General features: G+C 48.5%; 1 protein-coding gene across 1 annotated transcript; it reads left to right on the plus strand.

Annotated features, from left to right (window-relative positions):
* Positions 1-12: 12 nt before the first annotated feature.
* On the plus strand, positions 13-24,486 carry LOC308611444 (zinc finger protein 541-like; the record flags this gene model as incomplete). Its single annotated transcript, XM_081260219.1, is given in 21 exon segments — positions 13-1,007; positions 2,656-2,788; positions 2,792-3,328; positions 3,332-3,379; positions 3,383-3,464; positions 3,467-4,524; positions 6,262-6,320; positions 6,532-6,691; positions 6,849-7,016; positions 7,908-8,108; positions 8,112-8,232; positions 14,510-14,573; positions 15,167-15,309; positions 15,715-15,818; positions 17,057-17,132; positions 17,691-17,779; positions 21,308-21,448; positions 21,633-21,814; positions 21,932-22,040; positions 22,044-22,083; positions 24,443-24,486. Coding segments are annotated over 21 exon segments (3,846 nt in total). The 5' UTR covers positions 13-720.
* Positions 24,487-24,985: the final 499 nt, after the last annotated feature.

The following is a 24,985-nucleotide window of genomic DNA, read 5'->3' on the forward strand; positions in this document are numbered from 1 at the left end:
TGATGCTACCAATCAATCCCATTCTGTTTGTTTCTATTCAAATTTATTTTTCCCTTTCAAAGACTAGATCATTCCGTTTTTCAACAATCCTCTTGTTAGTGGCACAGCACTTAGTGATACAGCATGAACATCCTTTCACGTCAATGGATATTTTCCTACAGTTGTATCTTAAATGCCTGCGCCATAGACCATTGAGACCAGAATGCAGTCACCCACCTGCCCTCGTGTCAGTTATTAGGTGGTTTCTCACATTTCACCAGGAAAAATAATGCTGCAGTTAACTCGCTTGCAGTTCACTGCAAGATCTCCGTTAATTTGTACAGATCTGCCTTAATTTCCTTAATTAAAAAACCAGAGTGGAATTGGCTGGGAGAAAGGACTTAAACTTTTCTAAGATTTTGCATTGTGCATTTCTGGATTGCACTTGCAAGTGTGCTGTTGATGTTACCGTCATGAAGTCCTGCCTGTCCAGTCACTCTGTCCTGGAAGCACTCAGACTGTTGCTGTCCCCTCCCTTACCCCCCCAAGTGTGGCTTGAAGATTGGGTGCCGCCCTGGAGGGGTGGCCTGACCAGGGTCCCTTCTCCCCCTCACCTGGTGCTAAGCCTGGTCTTCTCTGCGAGTGAAGCTGCTGAAGTTGGGGTTCTCGGCCAACTCCCTGAGTTGGTCTCAGCTGCTGAAGTTGGTCCGAGGGTGGTAGAGTGCTTGCGCCCGGGCTCCAATGTCCCCGGATGTCATAACCTGTGCTTTCTCCCTCTGTCTAGACCTGGGGCTAGGCGTGCTCAAGGTGCCCAAAGAGGCTAACGAAGGAGGCAGGGCCACGTCTGGGAGCACAAGGAAAGGAAAGCGGCAGCACAGGTCCCCTCAGAACCCACTCCTGGACTGCAGCCTCTGCGGGAAGGTGTTCAGCAGCGCCAGTTCTCTCAGCAAGCACTACCTGACGCACAGCCAGGAGAGGAGACACGTGTGCAAAATCTGCAGGAAGGCCTTTAAGCGTCAGGACCACCTGTATGTAGGAGTCTGGTCGGGATGTCTGTTCAGGGGGCTGCTGGGGGCTGGGCGTGTTCCCGGTTCTTTTGCATCCCCTCCCATCCACCTGCACCGCCCCCCACCGTCGGGTGTCCCAGGTGTGTGCGACCTGTTCTCCTCCCACGGCCAGTGTTTGGGGTGGGGGGCAGGGCCTACACTGCCCCGGACAGCCCGCCCTCCCCAGCCTCCAGACTCACTCCAGTGAGGAGAGCGCCGCTGCGATTTGCAGACAGGACCCATTTGCTTTAAAGACACACTCCTGAGGCAATTTTGTCATGGAGGGAGTTGGGCTAACTGTGTAGAGAAAGTTTCAGAGTCCCTGGTAGGTGTCTGAGCAGAACAGATATGCACTCCATGAGGAATATATGTTGGGATAACACCAGGGCGTGAGGGGTTCTGAAATGCCTGTTTCTAAAACATGGCAATGGAGTGTTCACTCTGTTTTTTCCCTTTTTAATTCCCCCTTTTATTAACTCGAGTTTTTTTTAAAACTTGACTTTAAAAAGCAAGCTCAGTGTAAGAGCAGCAGAATCCCGTTTGTTCTTCATGTCTTAGAAATGATAAGCTTTTCTTGCTGCCGAGGGAGGAGAGACAGACTTTCAAACTGAGAGACTCGTAAGTGGGAGAGGACGATCCCTTGCATGTTTACAGCTCGCCCAGCCTTTACTGAGGCTTCGATGAATCCCACTTTCATTGTATCCTCTCCCCTCTCGCCATTAAGGATGGGAAATGATTTACTCCTGTCACAAGCTGGTAAGAGTTAGGGCTAGAAAGTGGGTCTCCAGATGCCCTCTCTGCTGCTTCCCTCAGATGGAGGCCAAGGGTCCACGTATGGGAAAGGGTTTCATTATTTACTGGGTCCCATTGATTAGAACCATCCGGAGTAGGATTGTTGGGTACCCAGAGGGTGATTTACCCATTTGTTTATATTTATAATATATTAATGCAGGTATAAGTATGATGTAAATATAATACATACTTGTATTCGTTTATATTTGCAGAAATTATAGGCAAATTTGGCTTTTTCTTGTTGTTGCTGTGGGGCTCCCAGGTAGCTGTCTGGAGGACTCCTGTGGGAAGGCAAAGACTCCTTTGTTCGTGGAAGGATCATCCCCAAGTTAGCATTTCCTCAGGTGCGTTCTCAGAACTCTGGTTCTCTGGTTCTCGGGGATGCTAAACGGGTCTATTTAAAAAAAGGGTTTTGTGGGCAAATAAGTTTGAGAGACATGGAAAGTTCAACAGATCTCTCTTTATCTGCTCTGTGGCTTTTCAGTTTGCTCCTAGGAACCTCCAAGAAGTAAAGAGTGTTTTTCCCAAACTTATTTGCCAGCTGAGCCCAAGTCCTCAGGGAGCAACTTTGGAGACTGGTGTTCCTTAGGAACCCACTTTGGGGAACTCTGACTTGGCTCCCGCTGATTTTTTAAATCTCAGATTAGGGGTTTGCTTAGGGGTGAGGGCAAGAGCTCCCCCTTCCAGAGGGCTTTGGCCCTAGCAGGGGTCTTTCCTCATAGGGTCTGAGCACAGTTTCTGAGTTGCGATGCTACTGCCCCCTGCGGACACACCTGGGTTCCTGCAGTGGGTGACCCACGCCAAGACACCCACTAACTTTCTCCTCATGTGATTCCAGGACCGGGCACACGCTCACCCACCAGAAGTCCAAGCCCTTTGTGTGCATTGAGCAGGGCTGCAGCCAGAGCTACTGCGACTACCGCTCCGTGCGCCGGCACTATGAGGTCCAGCACGGCCTGTGCATCCTCAAGTAGGCCCCCCCGGAGGAGGAGCCCTGCGGGAACTCACCCCACGCGCACGAGTTTGCCAACCAGCCCGCACCCGCGAGCCTGTGGTCCCTGGTGCCCCCGGAAGCCCCATCCCCCAGCTCCCTCTTGCCCAACCGAGACCTCCTGCGCTGTATCATGAACAGCATCGTCTGCCAGAAGATCCCTTCTCCCAGGCCAGCCCCGGGAGGGCCTTCAGACAGCGGCGAAGGGAGGATCACGGCCTGTTCCTCCCTGCCCTCGTCAGGGTCCTCCTTCTGGGGCCCAGCCGGCACCCCGGCGGCCCCAGGAGCCCTGGGCACTGAGGTTCCCGAGGAGCCCTGGCCCCCATGGAAGGAGCCTGCCACGGACGTGTTCACGGCTGTCCACTCGCATGCAGCGGAGAACAGCGGCCCCTACCCAGCCGAGCCGGAGCTGCCGCTGCTCCAGCCCCCATCATCCCTGGAGGGCTGGCCCGAGGGCGCTCCCCTGCCCGCCTGCCTGCCTCTGTTCCGTGGCCTGACTGTCCCCGCCAGTTCCCAGCCATGAGACCACAGTTTCCAGTGGCTCCGAAACCTGTCGGGCTGCCCTAAGAGCTAAGGAAACAGTATGTTTGTCGTCCACAAGCCCTCTGCAGTGCCGTCCCAGGAGGGCTCCGGGCCTGCCCCGGGCTCAGCAGCGACTCCCCTGCGGGGGAGCCCTCACCCAGCCGGGGCACCGGTGTGGAGGACACGCCGCCTTTCCCTCCCACGCTCCTGAAGGCACCGGGGGAAGCCTCGGGTGACCCCAGATATGCCAGCACCAGCCGGGAAGAGGACTCCTGGGCTTCCAAGAAGAGCAAGTTCGACTGCGACTCCTTCTCGTGGCAGAACCCTGGTGAGCCTGGACCCCAGAACGGCCCAGAGTCCAGCGGCCTCCCGTCGGATGCCCCGCCGCTCTTCCGGCAGCTGTTCCTGAGGTCTCAGGAGTCTCTGGTGAGCCACGAGCAGATGCAGGGGTTCCAGATGATGACCAAGTCCCAGCGGATCTTCTCCCACACCCAGGTGGCTGCCGCCTCCTCCCAGCTTCCCACACCCGACGGCAAGCAAGTTGCCCTGAAGTCACTGCAGGGGCCGTGGCCCCAGCAGCCCCCACCTATGGCGCCCACTGTTGACTCTCTGCATGCTGGCCCCATGAACCCTGAGCCAGAGGGATCCCTAGCCCGCAGGAGAAAATCCACACCCTCTTTCCCCACAGAGGCCTCCCCCAGCAGCGTGAGGCAGGACACAAAGGGAAGACCAAAAGTGGCTGCTGCTCCACCTGCCCTCACAGCGTCGTCCCTGGACCCTCCTGGGAAGCCAGACATCTCCTCTCTGGCCAAGCAGTTGAGATCCTCGAAAGGGACCTTGGGCCTGGGGGACATCTCCCCCGGGAGCCTGCGTCAGACCCAGTTAGGAGGGGAGGAGCCATCCAGAGCCCACCTCCCAGGGAAGCAGGCCCAGGCTGAGAATGGCACGGCTTCCGGGGCCACAAAAGGTGGAGAGGGCCCGGCCTGCTCCTGGGGCGGAGGCTACAGGCTCTTCTCTGGCAACTCCAGGGCCCAGCGCTTTCCAGGCTTCCGGAAGGAGAAAGTGAAAATGGATATGTGCTGTGCGGCTTCTCCAAGCCAGGTAGCCGTGGCCTCCTTCTCGTCGTTGGCCGGGCCTCCAGCGGATCCCCCCTGGGACTCCAAGTCCAGGCTGATGATACTCAACAGGATCCAGGTACCAGGGCCCTCTCACGGGACCTGACCATGCGGGAGGCAGAGTCTCGTCCTTACCTGTGTCCGTGTTTCTGACTTGTCCAGGCACTGTATTTAACCTCAGCAAATCCTCAGATGCAGTTTGTTTACAGAGGGGGGAATGAAGGTCCAGAGAAGTGATGGTTCCTCCCATCACCCTCCGCCCTGCAACACACACACACAAAACAGAACAGGGCTTTAGAGTTGTCAGAGACACTTTGCATCATGTTTCTTCACTAAACTTTTGCTATTTGCTTTCTTTCTGCCTTTCGCTTCCTTTTGGATTTGCCTCCTTCACTTCTTCAGAGCATGTAAAGGCAGAGCTCCTTTGCCCTTGATATTTGTACGTGAAATGCTGTGTCTATTCTGGTTGTGAATCACAGGTCCACAAGTCCGACTTGGCCCCTACTGCAGGCCTGGCACTGGTCCGCCCTTTTGGAGCAGCTTGGGTCCTCCCACATCGTGCCCATGAGGTCCTGGGTGCAGAGAGCTTGGCCACGTCTCTTCGTGATGTTCCGAGGTCCAGCATCCTTCCTGTCACACCACAGCTACCTCCCCCTCTTTTTTTTTTCACAGCTTTAATATTCACGTGCCATCTAATTCGCCATCTTGAAGTGCACCATCCAGTAGTTTTTAGTTTGTTTACGAGGTCGTGCACGCATCGCCACTCTTTGCCAAAACACTTTCATCACCGCAAAAAGACACCCCACACCGTTGGTTGTCACCCGCAATCTCTCCATCCCTCCCAGCCCCTGGCAACCATGCATCTCCCTTCTGTCTCCATGGATTTGCCTATTCTGGACACTTCATGTGATTGGAATCCTAACGCTGCGTGGCCTTTTGTGTCTTTTGCTTCTTTCACTTAACCTGATGTTCTCAGAGTTCCTCTGTGCTGTAGCACGGGTCAGAACTTCACTCCTTTTTATCGCTGGTAACTTGTCCATTGTATGGATACACCATATTTTATTTATCCATTCATCAGCTGATAGATATTTGGGTTGTTTACCCTTCTTGGCCATTGTGATAACGGTGCTATGAACATTTGCGTACAGATTATTGTTTAGACATATGTTTTCATTTCTCTTGGGAAATACCTTGGAGGGGAATTGCTGGGCTCTAGGGTAATTCTATTGGAGGAAGTGCCAGACTTTTCCAAAACGCTGTGCTGTTTTATATCCCTACCCAGAGTGTATGAGGCCTCCAGTTTCTCTGCATCCTCACCAACGCTTGTTATTGTCCAGTTGGTTCACCTTAGTGGGTGGGAAATGGTAATCTCATTATAGTTTAATTTGCATTTCCCCGATGGCTAATAATCCTGAGCATCTTTTAATGGCCACTTGTATATCCTCTTTGGGTAAGTGTCTATTCAGACCCTTTGCCCATTTTTAAATTGGGTTGTGATTTTACTTTTGAGCTGTGAGAGTTCATTATGTATCACAGATACATAAATCTACATAGTCCCTTATCAGATACATGATTTGCAACTTTTTTCTCTTATTCTGTCTTTTCACTTCTTGATGATGTCCTTTGAAGCACAGAAGTTGTAAGTTTTGATGAAGTCCAATACATCTGTCTTTTGTTTGGTTATGGAGTCATCCAAGAAACCACTGCTTACTCCAGGGTCACCAAGAATTATACCTGTGTTTTCTTCCAAGACTTAGAGTTTTCACTCTTGCATCTCATTTCTGATATGTTGGCTCAGATGTATTTTCGTCTTCAGGGTGGAAATATCTACCGGCTCCCCGACCCGATGAAGGAGGAGAACATGGCCGGTGGCTGGTAAGTTCAGAAGCCCCTCGGGAGTCCTCTGGTGGCTTTGATGTGCTGGCCCTGGGTGAGCGAGCTCTGGATGCTTCACTCCTGAAGCGGCGAGCACCAGGCCACGGAGAATCGGGGGCATCATGTCCATTTCTTTAGGGTTCGTCCAAAGCTGTCTGTCAGAGGATCAGTGTTTGGGGACGGAGTCCCATTCTCCCTTTCTTCCCCACAGTAACCAGCACAATGGTGGTCCCACAGACTGGGCAGAGCCAAGGAGCACTTACGTCTGCAAGAATTGCAGCCAGATGTTTTATACAGAGAGAGGGCTGAGCAGCCACATGTGTTTTCACAGCGACCAGTGGCCGTCACCTCGAGGGAAGCAGGAGCCGCAGGTGAAGGGGCTCGAAGCTGCCATTCATCTCAGGATGGAGCCGTCCTCCTGCGGGGAGCCTGGCTGGGGGCCGGGAGTCAGGGCTGTGCTGCTCTGGAGGGGCCCCTTGCTCCCTACCTACTGTGTCTCTTAAAGGGCTGGCTCTGCTCTGTGTGTAGGTGTGTGGCATGGAGTTTTGCAAGCCACCAAGACAGGTGCTGAGGCCAGAGGGGGACAGGCAGAGTTCCCCGGGAGGCAGGAAGTCCTTGGACAACATGACCGCAGCCCCTTTGGTGGTCCCAGTGTCGGTGCCAGTGGCTCCAGCGAACCATCCCCCGGGGAGCAAGGTGGGTGCACTTCCTTCCAGCTGCTTTCCAGCTTCCAGTGGGAGCTGTGAGAAAAGCCCCCAAATCCTGACTCCAGAAGAGCTTGATTTGCATGTTCCTTCATCCCTTCAACCTCCAGTGAACTTCCTTTGTGTCTGGCCCTGTGCTGGGCAGGGCTGGGGACACTGCAGCGACCACAACAGGCCTGCCCCCGTCTCCTGGGGCTCCCAGCCCAGCGGAGTAGATAGACCCATCCCCGGACACTGAGGACCCAGAACGGGCCGGGCTGGGAGAGTGAGCTGTGGGAGCCCCGAGGGCACGAGAGACCCTGCCTGAGGAAGGGGGCGTTGCAGCTGAGAGCTGGAGGATGAGGAGGGGTAAGATGGGCAGAGAGGAGGGGAGATTGTGTGGAGGTAAGAGAGAGTGTAGCAAGGTCAAGGCGTCGTCTCTTCAGCCTGTGCCGGAAGACCCCACCTGGAGAAGTCCATGCTGGACTCGGGTACGGGGTGCATGGAGCCCACTGTTTGTCTCCCAGGAGCTGCTGTCATTTTGAGGGCAACAGGTTTTCCTTTTGTCATGCTGTTGCATCTGTCTGGCCCCCACACTTTAAGTGCCAGTCACTTTAACAACGGACATGAGTTTCCAAAATGGTCTGAGTGAGGGCCCTCCTTGGGGGGTGTGGGTGCCTGAGAAGGCCCCAGCGTCACATGTCGCCCGGCTTAGGGTCTGGAGTCTGGCTCAGGCGTGGTGGCCCTGCCCGGCTTCCTGCGCTGAGGACTCTGGGCACGGCCATGCTGGGTGTGCATCTGGCTGGTCAGTACCCTTTCCCACTCTCAGGCCATCTTGAGGTCTGAGGTTTGGGGCCGGTGGCCTCAGGTGACCCCCGTGGTTCTGAAGTCTCTTCTTCTCCAGGGTCAGGAGAAGGACGGGGAAGAGAGAGACATCAAGGAGAGCAGCCAACACAGGAAGCGGAAGAAGCTCCTCCGGCCCAAGGCACTGCTCATCCCTCCTCCGCCCTCCATGTCTGGGGAGCCGGGCCCGGGGGGATGCCGCCAGAGCTGCCTGCGCTCGCCCGTGTTCCTGATGGACCACCTCCTGAAGGGACTGTCCCAGTGACCTCCCTACACACCGCCCCCGATGCTCAGCCCCATCCGGGAGGGCTCTGGGCTGTATTTCAACACTCTCTGTTCCACATCTGCCCGGGCCCGTCCCGACAGGCTCATCAGCGCCATGCTTGGTGAGTGAGCTTGATCAGCCCATGATGGGCCTGCGGGGGGCCAGACCCCCGCCCCCTGTAGAATTTGGTCCAGCCACTCTCTCTGGCCTACGCCTGGGTCTGCTCCGGGGGTCCCGTTGCTGTTCAGAACTATCCCAGGACCATCTGGGACCAGCAGCCTTCTAGGTGCTTATAACTTTGTAGCCAGAAAGAAAATAGACGCCATTTAGCCTAACCACCCTTCTGCCTGCCCTTTCGAGTAATTGTTTAAACAGCTTTATTGAGGTATAATTCACATGCCATATGAATCACCCATTTAAAGTGTACAGTGATTTTTTAGTGTATTCTTAGGATTGTACACCCATCCCACAATCTAATTCTAGAGCATTTTCATCACCCCAGAAGATTATATCCACGAGCGGTGACACACAGGCCCTGTAGCCCCCAAGTCCTCAGCCCTGGGCAACCACCAGTCTACCAACCTACTTTTTCTATGGGCCTCCCTATTCTGGACATTTCATGTAATTGGAATCATAAATTACGGGACATTCTGTGTCTAGTTTGTTCACTTAGAATAATGTTGTCAAGGTTCATGTTGTAGTATGCATCAGTGCTTCACTTCTTTTTATGGATGAATGATATTGAATTCTCTGGATAGACAACATTTTATTTATCCACTCATTAGTTGACGAGCATTTGGGTTGTTTGTGTCCTTTGGCTATTGCAAACAGAGCCGTTAAGAACATTTATGTGTAAGTTTTTGTTGGACATAAGTCCTCATTTCTCTTGGGTATATAACTCAGAGTGGAATTGCTGGGTCAAAGGGTAACTATATCTAACCATTTAAGGAACTGCCAGACTGCTTTCCAAAATGGCTGGGTCATATTAAATTTCCACCAGCATTGTATGAAAGTTCCAGTTTCTCCACATCCTTGCTAACACTTCTTAGCTGTGTTTTTTATTACACCCATCCTAGTGGGTGTAAAGTGGTAGCTCATTGTGAGGTGTTTGTTTGTTTGTTTGTTTTGCGGTACGTGGGCCTCTCACTGTTTGTGGCCTCACCCGTTGTGGAGCACAGGCTCCGGATACTCAGGCTCAGCAGCCATGGCTCACGGGCCCAGCCGCTCCGCGGCACGCGGGATCCTCCCGGACCGGGGCACGAACCTGCGTCCCCTGCATCGGCAGGCGGACTTCCAACCACTGCGCCACCAGGGAAGCCCCCTCATTGTGGTTTTGATTTACATTTCCCTGATGGCTAATGATGTTGAGCATCTTTCCATGTGCTTATTATCCATTTGTATATCTTCTCGGGAGAAATGTCTATTCGGATCCTTTGCCCATTTTTTCAATTGAATTCTTATCCTTTTATTATTGAGTTGTCTCAGTTCCTTATATAGTCTGCATGCAAGCCCCTTATCAGATATATGATTTGCAAATTCTCTCCTGTTTTGTGGGTTGTCTTTTCATTTTATTTGTGATATGGTTTGCAGTACACAAGTTTTTAATTGTGATGAAGTCCAACTTTTTCTTAGGCCTGCGATCAATCTTTAGTTAACTTTTATATACTGTATGAGGTAGGAGTCCAAATTCACTCTTTTGCATGTATGTATCAGTTCTTCTAGCACTAGAAAATACTCTTCTTTTCTCATTGAATTGTCCTCGTACCATGTTTTGTTTTGTTTTGTTTTGCTGTACGTGGGCCTCTCACCGTTGTGGCCTCTCCCGTTGCGGAGCACAGGCTCCGGACGCGCAGGCTCAGTGGCCATGGCTCACGGGCCCAGCCGCTCCGCGGCATGTGGGATCTTCCCAGACCGGGGCACGAACCCATGTCCCCTGCATCGGCAGGCAGACTCTCAACCACTGCGCCACCAGGGAAGCCCTGTCTTGCTACCTTTGTGGAAAGTCAGTAGACCATAAATGATTTGAGATGTTTCTTCTTTTTTAATACAGACATTTTACAGCTATAGATTTCCTTCTGAACATTGCTTTAGCTACATTTTGTAAGTTTTAGTATGTTGTGTTTTTATATTCATTCAGCTAAAGTATTTTCTAATTTATCATTCCACTTCTTGTTTAATACACTGACTATTAATGAGTGTGTTGCTTAATTTTCACAGATTTGTGAATTTTCCAAATTGCTGCCTTTTATTGATTTGTAATCTAATTCTCTTTTGGTCAGAGAACATACTTTGTTTCTTTTTCAATTTAATTTATTTAATTAATTAATTTATTATTTTTTTTGGCTGTGCTGTGCGGTTTGCAGGATCTTAGTTCCCCCACCAGGGGTCGAACCCATGCCCCCTGCAGCGGAAGCGTGGAGTCCTAATGACTGGACCGCCAGGGAATTCCCTTAAATTTATTTTAAAATTTAAAATTTATTGAGGCATGTTATATGGGCTAGAATCCAGTCTGTCTTGAAGAATGTTCCATGTGAATTTGAGAAGAATGTATTCTACTGATGTTTGGTGGAATGCTGTATTTTGTCTGTTTTGTCTAGTTAGTTTCAATTTCCTTGTTGATCTTCTGCCTAGTTGCCCTATCCACTGTTGAAAGTATTGAAATCTCCAACTATTCTTTTTTAATGGTTTATTTCATCCTTCAGTTCTGTCGTTTGTTGCTTGGTGTATTTTGGGGTTCTGTTTTTAGGTGTGTATATGTTTGTAATTGTCACATCTTCCTCACGGCTTGACCTTTTACCATTAGGATGTGATTGTGACATCATTTGTCATTATTACAATAATTTTATCATTATCTCTAGTAATATTTTTGGTTTTAAAGTCTAATGTGCCTGACATTAGTATAGCCATTCCATTCTCTTTTTTGGTTGTTGTTTGCTTGGTATATATATATTTTTTCTCTTCTTTTACTTTCAGCCTATTTGTGTCTTTGAAAATAAAGCATGTTACCTCTAGACACCATTAGTTGGATCATGTGTTTTTTATCCAGTCTTACAAACTCTGCCTTTTGATTGGTTTGTTTAATCCCTTCTTGTTTAATGTTAGATTGATATGGTTGGATTTACATCTGCCATTTTGCTTTCTATTTTCTATATATTACATGTCTTTTTCTCCCTCTGTTCCTCCTTTCCTGCTTTCTTTTGTATTAAGTGAGTACTTTCTAGTGTGGCATTTTAATTCTGTTAATTTTTCACTTTTTCTTAGTCATTTCTTAGTGGTTGCTCTAGGACTTAAAATATATGTCTTATCAGAATCTGTTAGGATGTGTAATAACTCATTAACAGTGAAATATAGAAACACTGCTCCTATCTAGCTCTCTTCCTTCTAACTCTTTTGCGATTACATGTGAGAGACCCAGTAATACCTTACTGGTCATGTTTCTTGCTTTATATACTTTTATTTCGTGTAAAAACACTGAGAGAATAAAGGAAAGCAAGCATGATTTATAGAGGTTGTTATATTAACCTTCTTCTTTACCATTTCTGATCTCTTCATTTATTCTTGTGGATTTGAGTTACTGTCTGAGGTGATACTCCTTTACTCCAATGCAGCTGTGCTCCTTGTGCAGTTACTGTCACATATATTATATTTCTGTATGTTACAGGCCCACAATACATACTGTTTTATGCAGTTATATTTAAGGCCATTAAGAAACGAAAAGAAATATGTAATCATAGTGATTTTTATAGTTACCCATATTTACTAGCGCTTCGCTTTTTTTTTTTTTTTTTTTTTTGGTTTGGATTCAACTCACCATCTGATGTCATTTGCTTTCAATCTGAAGGACTTTCTTTAGTATCTATTTTTATTAGGGATATATAATTCACATACCATACAGTTCATCCCTTTCAAGTATAGAATTCAGTGGTTTTTAGTATATTCACAGAGCTGTGCAACCATCACTACCATCAGTTTTCAGAAATTTTCATCATCCCCAAAAGAAGCCCTGTACTTATTAGCAGTCCCTCCTTTCCATCCTCCCCATCGGCAGCCATGGGTAACGACTAATCTACTTTGTCTCTATCGCTTTGGCTATTCTGCATATTTCATATGGGTGGAATCATACAGTATGTGGTCCTTTAGGAACGCCTTCTTTTAGTTAGCATGATGTTTTTGGGTTTCATCCACGTTGCACTATGTATCAGTACTTTGTTCCTTTTTGCGGGCTGAATAATATTTCACCTTCAATATTTCTTGTAAGACAGGTCTGCCAGCAACAGTTATCCTCAGTTTTTATTTATCTGGGAGTGTCTTTATTTTACCTTCATTTTTGCAAGATAATTTGCTGAATATAAGATACTTGGTTAACACTCTTTTACTTTCAGTAATTTGAATATATTATGCCATTGCCTTGTAACCTACATCGTTTCTCTTAAGAAGTTAGCTGTTAATTTTACTGTAGTGCCCTTGTGTGTAACAAATTGTTTTTCCCTTTTTGCTTTCAAGATCTTATCTTTATTTTTGCTTTCCACATTTTGCCTATGTTATGTCTGGATGTAGAGCTCTTTGTGTTTAATCTTTCTTGGAGTTTGTAGAGTTTGCTGGATATACATATTGTTTTTCATCAACGTTGGGAAATTTTCAGCCATTAATACTTTAAATATTCTGTCCCTTTCTCCCCTCTTACTGGTACTCCCACTACATATATATTGTTGCATTTAATGACATCTCACATTTCTCTGAGGCTCTCTTCAGTTTCCTGCATTTTTTTTCTCTCTCTTCTTCAGATTTCATAGTCTCCATTGTTCTATCTTCAGGTTTGCTGATCATTTCTTCTGCGAGCTCAGATCTACTGTTGAGCCTTATTTTGGTTATTGTACTTTTTTAACCCCTGAATTATTTCCATTTGGTTCTTCTTCTTCTTCTTTTTTTTTTTTTTTTTGTTTTGGCTGCATCGCACAGCATGCAGGATCCTAGTTCCTCGACTAGGTATCAAACCCGTGGCCCCTGCAGTGGAAGCGTGGAATCTTAACCACTGGACCGCCAGTGAAGTCCACATTTGTTTCTTTTTAAAAAATAATTTCCATCTCTTGATGGCATTTTCTCTTTGATGAGAAATTTTTATTTTATCTTACTTTAATTCTTTAAGCATGGGAGCCAGGGGAAGAAGAAGTCCCCATCTCCTTGGCTGCACCTACCTGGGTAGAGCTTCCATTACAAAGAGCTGGGGGCTAGGTGGGTAAGGGAGTGGGCCATGGCTCCAGTGCCACAGACTCTCACTGTTCTTCCCACGATTTAGTAGATTTTCTTGAATGAGTATTTCTTAAAATGCTGTATGCCTTTAGGACAACTTGCAGAGACTTTAGCTTACTGTTCTTCTTTTTTTAATGATTTTTGTCAGTAAATCTGTTGTTTTGCCCAGTTCCTTACTCTACTTTTTCAGAAGTCTTATCCCCCTTCCATGCAATCTTTTTATTTTATTTTATTGTGATGTGAACAGTTAATCTGTGATCTGCCCTTTTAACAAATATTGAAGTGTGCAGTACAGTATTGTTGACTATAGGTACAATGTTCTACAGCAGATTTCTAGAGCTTGATTAATTGAAACTTTATGCCCATTGATTAGTAACCTCCCATTTCCCACTGCCCCAACCCCTGGTAACCCCTATTCCACTCTTTGATTCTATCAATATGAAGTCAACTACTTTAGATATGTTATATAAGTGGAGTCATGCAGTGTTTCTCTTTCTGTGACTGGCTTATGTCACTTAGTATAATGTCCTCAATGGTCATCCATGTTGTTGCATATTGCAGAATTTCCTTTTAAGGCTAAATGGTATTTCATTGTATGTTTATGGCACATTTCCTTTATGTGCTCATCTGTCAGTGGACATTTAGGTTGTTTCCACATCTTGGCTATTATGAATGGTGCTGGAGTGAACATGGGAGTTCAGATATCTTTTTGAGGTCTTGACTGCAGTTCTTTTGGATGAGTACCCAGAAGTGGGTTTGCTGCATGATATGGTAGTTCTACTTTTAATTTTTGAGGAAACTCCATACCCTGCAATCTTTTTTTTTGTCATTTTCAATTTTACATTGGATTAGAGTTGATTTACAATGTGTTAGTTTCAGGTATACAGCAAAGTGATTTTGTTATACATATTCACATATCTGTTCTTTTTTAGATTCTTTTCCCATAGAGGTTATTACAGAGCATTGAGTATAGTTCCCTGTGCTATACAGTAGGTCCTTGTTGATTATCTATTTTATATACAGTAGTGTGTGTATACCATGCAATCTTGAAGAGCCTGCTTTTAGCTGCTCTGGAAAGTCAGGCAAAAAGGGCCTCATGGGTCAGTTGTAGCCAGTCTTCTTGAGGCTCTTCTTTGGGTGTTTTCCAGATCACATGGACGGCTCTTTTGGCATCAGTGTGGTGAAGGACAACAGCAAGATCAGCACTGAACCGTGAGTTGGAACAGACTTAGAACCTGAGGGTCCTTGCAATGTGGGGATGCTTTTACCCTCCTTGCATTCCAGTGTCGGTTTTTCCCAAGGGAGCCTTCATCACGGGAAAGTCAGGTCTAGATCCAGAGCCTCCCTAGGAGAGAAGTGGTGGATTTTTCCAGGCGTTTCCCCAATATTCCTTCTGTCCAGACATACCATAGTTGGATCTCTGGGGACAGAATGCCCAGCACCCTGGGGTTCTAGATAGAATTGATGATGGCACAATGAGATACTCTTTTGTAGCTTGGATGTTACCTTGGATACAGAAGAATGCCAGGTATCAGCACATACCTCCCCTGTCCTAGACCCCAAACGCCTGAAGCCAGAAATCTGGCGATAAAGCAAATTGCAGGAAGGAAGGAAGTATCCCTCAAGAGGTCTCTGGAATACCTGCGCGTGTCTACTGGGCTGATGAGCACTCCCTGTGTCTGAGAGATGGCCAAAAGGTGGGTTCCACAGCCCTGCTGAGCAGGGCTCACCGCACATCTCTCTTGTATTTCCCATCTTGGTCACACACATATGTCTCTATGTCCGTGTGTGTGGCCTCATTTCAGACACATCAACATAGGAAGCCAGTTTCAGGCTGAGATCCCAGAGCTCCAGGACAGATCACTGGCTGGAAGTGACGAGCATGTAGCTACTCTGGTCTGGAAGCCATGGGGAGATGTGATGACCAACCCGAAAACACAGGATAGAGGTGGCTGAGACTTTGGGGCCAGGTTCCCGAGGGCCCTCCTCCATCCCCAAGGGTTTTCTCCTCCCAGTTCTCACCTTGACCAAGAAGCAGTGATCCCCAGGCGGGGGTGGGGTGGGCAGAGCTGGCCTTCAGCGCAGGACTGCTTTGCTGTGCTGCAGTCCCTTGGCCCACCTCTCCTCTCACCCAGTAGCTGGGCAGGCCATCCAGAGCGGGTGCCAGGAGCAGGGTTTCTGCCCATCCTCCTTGTCCCTCCCTTCCCTCAGCCTGCTTTTAGCAGAGAGATGAGGGAGATGGTGACAGGAGCCCCCCGCCCCATCTGTGCTGTTGGGGAGGTTTCCTCTCTGGCACTTGCTGACCCTCTGTGTCTCCTCTCCTTCCCGCTGCCGGGCTGCCTGCTGGAAACAGTGACGGAGCTCTTCAACGTGGCCTGCTCCAGCGTGATGCCGGGCGGGGGCACCAACCTGGAGCTCGCTCTGCACTGCCTGCATGAAGCCCAGGGCAACATCCAGGTGCGGTGCAGGCGAGGGGGGGCTCAGAGGAGCTGTGGGAAGCTGCCTGCTCTCTTAGGGCCAGGGGCTCTAGGCGCAAGACACGTGCCTTCTACTTGGGGCTTTGCAGCTCACGAGAACCAAAGGCTGGCCACCCACCCTTCTCCCTGGTCGCTTTGGGACTGGTGGTGTCCTTTTGAACGTAGGGGAAATGCACACATACGGGCTCAAGCAGTTATTTATCTGGGGTGACAGCAGAGCACCAGGGTTCCTCCGGCGTTACCTCATGTCAGCGCGGCACTGGGGAGGCGGTGCCTAGCAGGACCAACTCAGGGCCTGCATTAATCTGGTTTATTTACTGAACATTAACTTTTGGATTAAAAATGGTGTATGAAAACCTCTGATGCAACAGAAATGCCTCTGCCTCCTCCAAGGACCCTCCTCACAATCCTGAAGTTTAGAAAATGAAGAAGTCCAACTGTGTGTAGTGGGAGAGGAAGTCACGTCACCCGAGTTGGAGACCCAAGAGTCAGGGCTACACGGTGCTTTTTCTCAAGCTGAGAGGCAGTGGCTGGCACGTGGTGGGTGCTCAGCAGAGTAATCAGCACACATTTACTGGGTCCTCCTGATACCTGGTGATGTCATGGTATCAGGCTGGGGCCAGCTCAGGGGCCCATTCTTGGTTTAATGCTCTGCTGCCACCATCTTGAAATTCTTAATAGTTTGTGAGCACAGGGCCCCGTGTTTCCATTTTGCGCTGGGTCCTGCAAACTGCATAGCGAGTCCTGACCAGGGTTATGCTGTTGAGCAAGACAAATGCCCTCTCTTTGCAGGGCTTACATTTTAGGAGAGTGAGCACATGAAATACATTTTTTAAAAGTGATAGATAATGGTTAGTGCTATGAGGACCATAACATGGGTTAGGGCGGGGGCAGTGCCACTCCAAATGCTGCTCCCTGAAGAAATAAGGAGCTTGTGCCAGAATAAGTCCACACACTGTTTGGTCATCAAGTAAATCTTGCTATGAAAAAGGTAACGTCAACTGCACTCCACAGTCCGCTTAGTGCTGTAGGCAATGTGTCCCAAGTGGTTCACAGCTGGTGGCCGGTCCACAGACCGACCACACTTTGAGTCGCCCTGGGGCAGGGGTGGCTTTAGGGAGGGCTGCACATATTTTCTGAATGAATGAAAGAATGAAGGCGGGCCTCTACCTCACCTTCCCTCCCTCAGAGAGTTGCCCACCACCCCTGTCGTTCCAGGTTGCCCTGGAGACCCTCTTACTGAGAGGACCCCAGAAGCCACGGACTCACCCTCTCGCCAACTATCACTACACAGGTAACGAGCGTGGCTGCCCGCGTGGTTTTGGCCTGGCTGAGGCCCCTGCGAGCCAGTCAGTTTCCATGGCAAGCTCTGCACGTGCCTCCCGGAGTTCTCTTGGGGCCTACGCCTGCCCTCCCAGAAGGGCCCGTCCTCTCTGGGGGACTCAGTGGGTGCTGTTCTCTAGTTGGATCCAACCTTCCCCTTTCCACTGGTTCCCTCGTGGGCTCTTCCTGGCCAGAAGGGGGGTGCCAGGTTGGGGTGGGCTCAGGTTTCCCAGTTGAGCACTCCAGCGTTGGAGTCAGGCAACCAGGGCCCCACGGCTGCCCTTGGCAAGTCTCTTAACCAGAGGAAGCCTCAAGTTGCTGCACCTGTCAAGCGGGGATGGTAATAGCCCCTACCTGCTAAGGTTTTTGTGAGGATTGTGTGAGATAAAGCAAGTAAGGGGCTTAGCAGAAATCTTGGCATATAATTGGCGCTCGGTGGCCTGAAAAAGGAGGGGAGTCTGCACTTCAGCCGTGGCTGTGGTCCCAGAAGGAGAAACAGCCTTCCTCCTCTTGGCTGTTTCTCCAATAGGTTCGGACATCTGGACCTCCATGGAGAAGAGGCTCTTTAAGAAGGCGTTCTGTGCCTACAAGAAGGACTTCTACTTGATACACAAGATGGTAAGGCGAACATGGCAGGCTGGTGTAGACAAGGCTCCTTCACAGGGCCGAGGCGCTAGAACTGCAGGGCCTGTCAGGGGCGATACTCTGCTCATGCTGTGAACAGTTGACAACTACAATGCCATTGCTTGGAACAACCTGAAACGGTACAGAAATGAATCCCATGTTGAAAATAAAGCCCTCCAGACCCCTCCCCACAATCCTACTTCTGATTGATAACCTGACAGGTATTTACTGCCCATACGGATTTTACACACCTATATGCACTTTCAAAAAAGGATGACATCATATACTTAATATCCTGCTGATTAGTTTGCTCTTTTTTTAACTTGATGTACGCAAAATTGCACATAATCAAAGTGTAAGATTTAATGTTTTTGACATATTTATACACTTGTAAGACCACCACCATGATCAAGATAATGAGAATATCTGTCACCCCCAAAAGTTCCCTCCTGCCCCTTTGCAACCCTTCCTTCCTGCCACCCGGGTCCCTAGTCAACTCTTGTCTACTTTCTGTCACTCTAAATGAGTTTGCATTTTCTAGAGGTTTATATAAATGGAATAATCATACAGCATGTGATCTGCTTTGTCTGGCTTCTTACACTCAACCTAATGATTTTGAGATTCATCTGTGTTGTCGTGTGTACCCATAGTTCATCCCTTTACTGTTGAGGAGTATACCACTGTGTGGACGGACCACCGTTCATTTAATCATCCACCTGTTGGTGGTTTCCAGTTACTGATGACTACAGATAAAGCTGCTCTGCACATTTACATACAAGTGTTTGTACGGACATGTACGGGTTTTTTTTTTTTTTTTTTTTTGCGGACACGGGGTTGGGATTATAAATACCTAGGAGGGGAATGAGGGTAACTTATAGTAGATGTATGTTTAACTTTTTAAGAAACTGCCAAACTGTTTTCCAAAGTGGCTCTACCACTTCCCATTCCCACCAGCAGGTTATGAAAGGTCCAGTTGCTCCACACCCTCGTCGACACTTGGTATGCTAAGTCTCTTTAATTTTAGCCATTCTAATGAGTGTACAGTAGCCTCTGACTCCATTTTCCTAATGACTAATGATGCTGAGCATCTTTGTGTTTTTTTGCTATATGTGCACCTTCTCTGGTGAGCTGTCTGTTCATATCTTTTGCCTCTGTTTTTACTGGAGTGTCTGTGTTTTTATTGAGCTGTAGGAGTTCTTATTTTGTTCTGAACACCAGTCCTTTATCCAGATATATGCTTTGGAAATATTTTCTTCCATTATGCCATTTGTCAGTCTTCTAACAGTGTCTTTTGAAGAAAAGTTTTAAATTTTGCTTAAGCATAACTTACTAGTTTCTCTTTTATAGACTGTGCTTTTCGTGTTGTATCTAAGACATCTTTGCCTAACCCAAAGTCACAAAGATTTTCCCCTGTGTTTTCTTCTGGAGGTTTTATAGTTTTAGGTTTTATTTCTAGATTTATGATCCATTGTAAGTTTATTTTTGTATGGGGTGCGAGGTGAGTTCATTTTTGCATATGGATATTTATTCCAATACCTTTTGTTGGAAAGACCATACTTGCTCCACTCAGTTGCTTTTGTACCTTTGTTAAATATCAGTTGGCCATATATATATGCATCTACTTCTGGACCCTGTATTCTGTTCCATTGATCTGTTTGTCTTTTATTAAGCTATCCCCATACTGTCTTTATTACTGTAGCTTTATTCTAAGTCTTGAAATTAGAAAATGTTAGTCCTTCAACTTTGTTATTCTTTTTCAAAGTTATTTTTTGTATTCTAGATCCTTTTTAATTCCCTATGAATTTTAGAAATAACTTGTCAATTTCAAAATAAAAATTCCTGCTAGGAACTTGATTGGTACTGTTTTTGACTCTCTGCGTCAACTGGGGAGAGTTGTTACCTTAACAATATTGAGTCTTCTGCCTCTTGAACAGGGTATATCTCTCGATTTCAATCTTTAATTTTTCAGCAATGTTTTGAAGTTTTTAGAGTACAGTTGTTGCATACTTTTTGTCAGATTTATTCCTAAGGGCTTGGTTTTTTTCTGTTTTGTTTTTGGTTTTTTTTTTTGCGGTATGCGGGCCTCTCACCATTGTGGCCTCTCCCGCCGCGGAGCACAGGCTCCGGACGCGCAGGCCCAGCGGCCATGGCTCACGGGCCCCACCGCTCCATGGCACGTGGGATCCCTCCAGGACCATTGCACGAACTCGTGTCCCTTGTATCGGCAGGCGGACTCTCAACCACTGCGCCACCAGGGAAGCCCAGTACTTGTGATTTTTATGATGTTATAGAGTTGTTTTTTATTTCAGTTTCCAATGGTTTGTTGCTAGTATGTATAGAGATAAAATTGATTTTTATATTGATCTTGTGTTCTGAAATGTTGCCAAACTAACTTACTAGTTTTGGTAACTTTTTTGTGGATTCCACTGAATTTTCTACATAGACAGTCATATCATCTGTAAATAAAGACACTTTTATTTCTTCCTTTCCAACCTGGATGCCTTTACTTTTTTTCTTGCCTTTTTGCACTCTAGAACCACCAGTACAGTATTGAGTAGAAGTGGTGAGAGTGGAAATCCTTGTGTTGTTCATGATATTTGAGGGGAAACCACTCCACCGTTAGCTGTAGGGATTTTGTAAGTATCATTGATCAGGTTGAAGAGAAGTTCCTTCTATTCCTATTGTGCTGAGAGTTTCCATCAGGAATGGACATTGGATTGTATCAAATGCTTTTTCTGCACCTATCAAGATGCTCATATGATTTTTCTTTTTTAAGTTTAATATGATGAATTACATTGATTTTCGATTGTTAAACCAACCTCACGTTTCTGGGATGAGCTCCACTTAGTCATGGTATATTGTCCTTTATATATATATATATATATATATACACACAAATATATATATATATACATATATATATTGTTGGATTCTGTTCGTTAAAGTTTTGTTTAAAATTTTTCATCTCTGTTCATGAGGGACATTGGTCTGTAGCCTTCTTTCCTTGTAATATCTTTGTCTGGCTTTGGTGTCAGAGAAATGTTGAACTTATGGACTGAGTTGGGAAGTATTCCTCCCTCTTCAGTTTTTTGGAGGGCTCTGCCTAGCTGTCGCATAAGGCTATGAGGTATCCACCACGTAAGGACACTCTGCTTTAATTAGTCCCTGTCGGTAGACATGTGGCTCCACATGATGTCACAGTGAGCGTCCTCGTGTGTACCTTTGTGTGCGTTTTCCTGGAGAGAAGCCTTCCTGGGCCAGCCTTGTTGCTCAGAGTGTGCAGAGCTTAGATGGTGTTGACTCTGCTGGCTTCTTTCTGAACTCCTTCATCCCCAGGAGGACTTTGTGATTCTCTGTCCGCCGTAGCAGAGGAGCATACCAAGCCGTAGGGGAGAGACGTTTCAGGAGGGCTTTCAAAAAGTGGCGGCTGGCCCCATGGGGAGGGGATTTAGGGCGTCAAGGCCATCCTCACTGCTACTCCTGAGGCACTGTCCTTAGCCGGCTTCTGTCTTCCTCCACTAGGTCCAGACAAAAACAGTAGCCCAGTGTGTCGAGTTCTACTACATGCAGAAGAAAATGATCGAGTTTGACTGCGGCCGAGCCCCAGTGCCGGAAAAGAGGGTCAAGAGAGAGCTGGGTGAAGCAGACAGGACAGAAGCAAAGGTAGAGGGTCTCGTGGTAGGGCTTCAGGAGTTCAGCACGGATCTGGATGCCCGGTGCTCATCCAAGCTGGGTGGCGGTGGGGGGGGTGCACCCCGGGACGTCTGGACGCTCTGGACACCTGCTTCTCCCTTAGAAGGGCGGCGGGGCGGTCAGCACCCTTTCATCACCTCTGCCCCCTGTGCAGGTCACTCGTAGGCCTCGGAGGAAACCCAGCCACCGTCCAACCCCCGAATTACAGAGGACTACTGAGAGTTACAGGAGGGAGTCCATCCCCAACTCCAGCCCAAACACCAGCTCGAAGCGGACCCCTGAGCTGCCGGGCAGCAGGAAGGGCCAGGGCTTCTTTCCCTGCCGGGAGTGTGAGAGGTACCGCCCTTTCCCTGGATGCTCCCAGAACGCCAGCCCTCAGCCCTCTGGGGTGGCCCCCTCAGGGCTACCCGCCTCCCCCTGCTCTGACCCCTGTGTCCTCTGGTGCCTCCTCAGGGTGTTTGGCAAGATCAAGGGTCGGAATGCCCACATGAAGTGGCACCGGCTTCAGGACCACGTGGATCCCACCGTCAGGGCAAGGTGGCCCGTGGAGCCCTTCCAAGTGTAGGAGGAGGAGGGCGAGCTAGGGGCTGGCATCGGCCCTCTGCGTGGGCAGCTAGTTGGGACGGGCACCTCCAGCCCTGTTGCATCTCCTTTGTTAGGTTGTTTTTGTACATTTCTCCTTGTATATATTATTAAATTGGTTTCTAAAGCAGCCGTCTTCTGGCTTCCCTGCCTGTTGATCCAGCGAAGGCTTTTGAGCCCCTGCCGCTCCCAGAAGCCACAGTGACTGAGTCCCTGCCCTGGAGGAGCCTCATACGTTAATGCAGCCAGCATTTATCAAGCACCTGCTGTAGCTGTGCCAGACAATGCCCAGTCCACGTGATGGGGACATAGTGATGGAGGGACAGGCCCCTCCCCTCACAGAGCTTACATTTTAGGAGCGGGAAGGTAGGAGTGATAAAGCAGCAAAAAGGTGAGTTTAGATGTCTATAGTGCGTATGCTTTGGGCCGGAATAACAGAGGAGTCAACATAGGTTTAAGCTCTCAGGACACGTGGTGGTGCCAGTGGCTCCACGGTGAAGTCAAGGCCTGCCAGCAGTGGCCAGCGTCTGCAAGTCGGCTGCAGCAGCAGCAGCAGCAAGAATCCCCTCTTGTACGCGGAGCACCCAAACCTTCGGAGGGTGCAGGGCAGAGAGCAGCTCCCTCCCTTCCTTGTTCCCCTTTTTAAAAGTGAGGAAAGCTTGTAGCAGCGCCCAACAGAACGCCCCTCACGTGTTCTCGGCCAGAACTGTAGCCCGTGCTCTTTCTAAACTGATCCGTGGCAGTGGAAAGGGAAGTGGCCACCGTTATCCCGGACCCTCAAGATTTCTCTCCAGGACAAAAGCATAAGTTGTGTTCCCCCCAGTTCCAGGAGTGGGGAGAACCAGTGTGCTCCCTCAAATTTGTTGTAACCCGATCCAAACTGGAATCCCATTTGCCAGGAAAAGAAGAGGAAGCAGAAATGGCCACTGGGGAGTCAGACCTTGTGTCCACCACAAAGTGACATGAGGAAAGTACAGCAGGGGGCCAAGTCCGAGGGAGTGACGGAGTGGCAGACGCTGGCAGGTGGATGGCGCGGGGGTGGGAAGCCACACTGAGGAGGCTGCTGAGGCTGAGACCCACTTCCAGGCCCCGGTGAAGCAAAGCACAGACTCTGCCATGGGAACCAGGGGAGGCTGTGCAAAGCTCTAGCTGCTGTGTGGGGGCCGTGGGCGGCAAGACGGGAATCCTGGAGAGTAGCTGGAAGGCTCTCAGCGGAGATGGTGGCCTGGGCTGGAGTAGCAGTGAAGAGGCCAGAAGCGCAAGGATTAGGGATCACGTTAGAAGTAGATTCAGAGTTGCTGATGGGTCACACGTCACAGGGAGAGCTGGTAAGGAAAAGGACAGATGGAGGGTGGCAGGGCAGGTTGGGGTTTGAGCAACTGAGTAGATGCTATTAACTGAGATGAGGAAGAGGGACACCTCAGAGGATTGATGGCTTAAAGGCGTGATTGTGTCTGTAACTGTGTGCTGCCTTCGGAGGGACTGGCTAGGGGAGCAGGGCAAACGGTGGTGTCAGGAGGCTTCACAGAAGGGCCAGGTTTCAGCTCAGTCCATCTGAAAAGACGGGGAGGGAGGAGGAGCAGAGGAGGAAGTTGAGTTGGAGGCGGTGCGGTCACTGTGGTTGGGGAAAGGACTCTGGCATCAGATGAACCAGAATTTACAGCCTGGCTCTTCTTCCTTCTTTGCCACCTTGAGCAAGTCATTTTCCCTGTTTGAGTCTCAGTTTTCTCATTCTGTAACTGGGATGGAAAATGCCTACCCCCATGTATCTGGTTTGTTTGTTTGTTTTGAATACCCTTTAACTTTTTGTTGTTGTTTTTTTGCTGTGTTGGGTCTTGGTTTCTGTGCGAGGGCTTTCTCTAGTTGCGGCGAGCGGGGGCCACTCTTCATCGCGGTGCGCGGGCCTCTCACCATCACGGCCTCTCGTTGCGGAGCACAAGCTCCAGACACGCAGGGTCAGTAGTTGTGGCTCACGCGCCCAGTTGGTCCGTGGCATGTGGGATCTTCCAAGACCAGGGCTCGAACCCATGTCCCCTGCATTGGCAGGCAGATTCTCAACCACTGCGCCACCAGGGAAGCCTTGATGAGAAAAACGTAAATCGCATATTGGCAGGTGCCCCGTATGACCTGAGCACTCATGCTGTTGCTGTCACCGTGTGGGTCCCACCCTCCATAACAAGTGAAGCCTGATGACACTGGAAATGAAAGTCTCTGGCTTCATGGTCGGGTGGTATATTCGTTATCTATTGCTGTGTAAGAAATTAAGCTGAAACTTAACCGCTTTAAACTATTGGAAGCTTTTACAATAGTGCTGCTTAGAGGGGCAGGGAACCCAAACTGTTTGTGGTTATCCAAACTCACCCCCATCTTATCTGCTGTCAGAATACAGTGGCAAGCACAAGTGTGTGGTCCAGAAGAATTTCTGAATGTAAGAAGAGAGTTGGGCAAAGGTTTCTTATGAATGACCTCCCCCCAGCCAAACTCCACCCCCAGAAAACAGTGTTTTCTCAACCCCAAATTATCTGCATTGTAATCATCTAGGGGTCCTGTGAAAAATGCAAATTCCTGTACCCCACCACAGACTTTCCTAATCTGAATCATTGCAGGTAGGGCCCTGGAACTTAAATTTTTTAAAGAAACTTTCTTAGAAGACTAGTTTTTAGATATGCATAAAAATTGGGAAGATGGTATAGAGAATTTCCATATACCCCACACTCAGTTTCCCCTATTCTTATCTTACATGAGTATGGTACGTTTGTTACCATTAATGAACCAATATTGCTATATTATTATTAACTAAAGTCCATGCTTCATTCAGATTTCATTAGTTTTTACCTCATGTCCCTCTTCTGTGCCAGGATCCTCCCAGGACGCCACATCACATTTAGTTGTCACATCTCCTTAGGCTCCTCATGGCTGTGACAG

Source organism: Mesoplodon bidens, assembly GCF_964165515.1.
Source record: "Mesoplodon bidens genome assembly, contig: HAP1_SCAFFOLD_620, whole genome shotgun sequence".
In the NCBI taxonomy this organism is placed as follows: Eukaryota; Metazoa; Chordata; class Mammalia; order Artiodactyla; family Ziphiidae; genus Mesoplodon; species Mesoplodon bidens.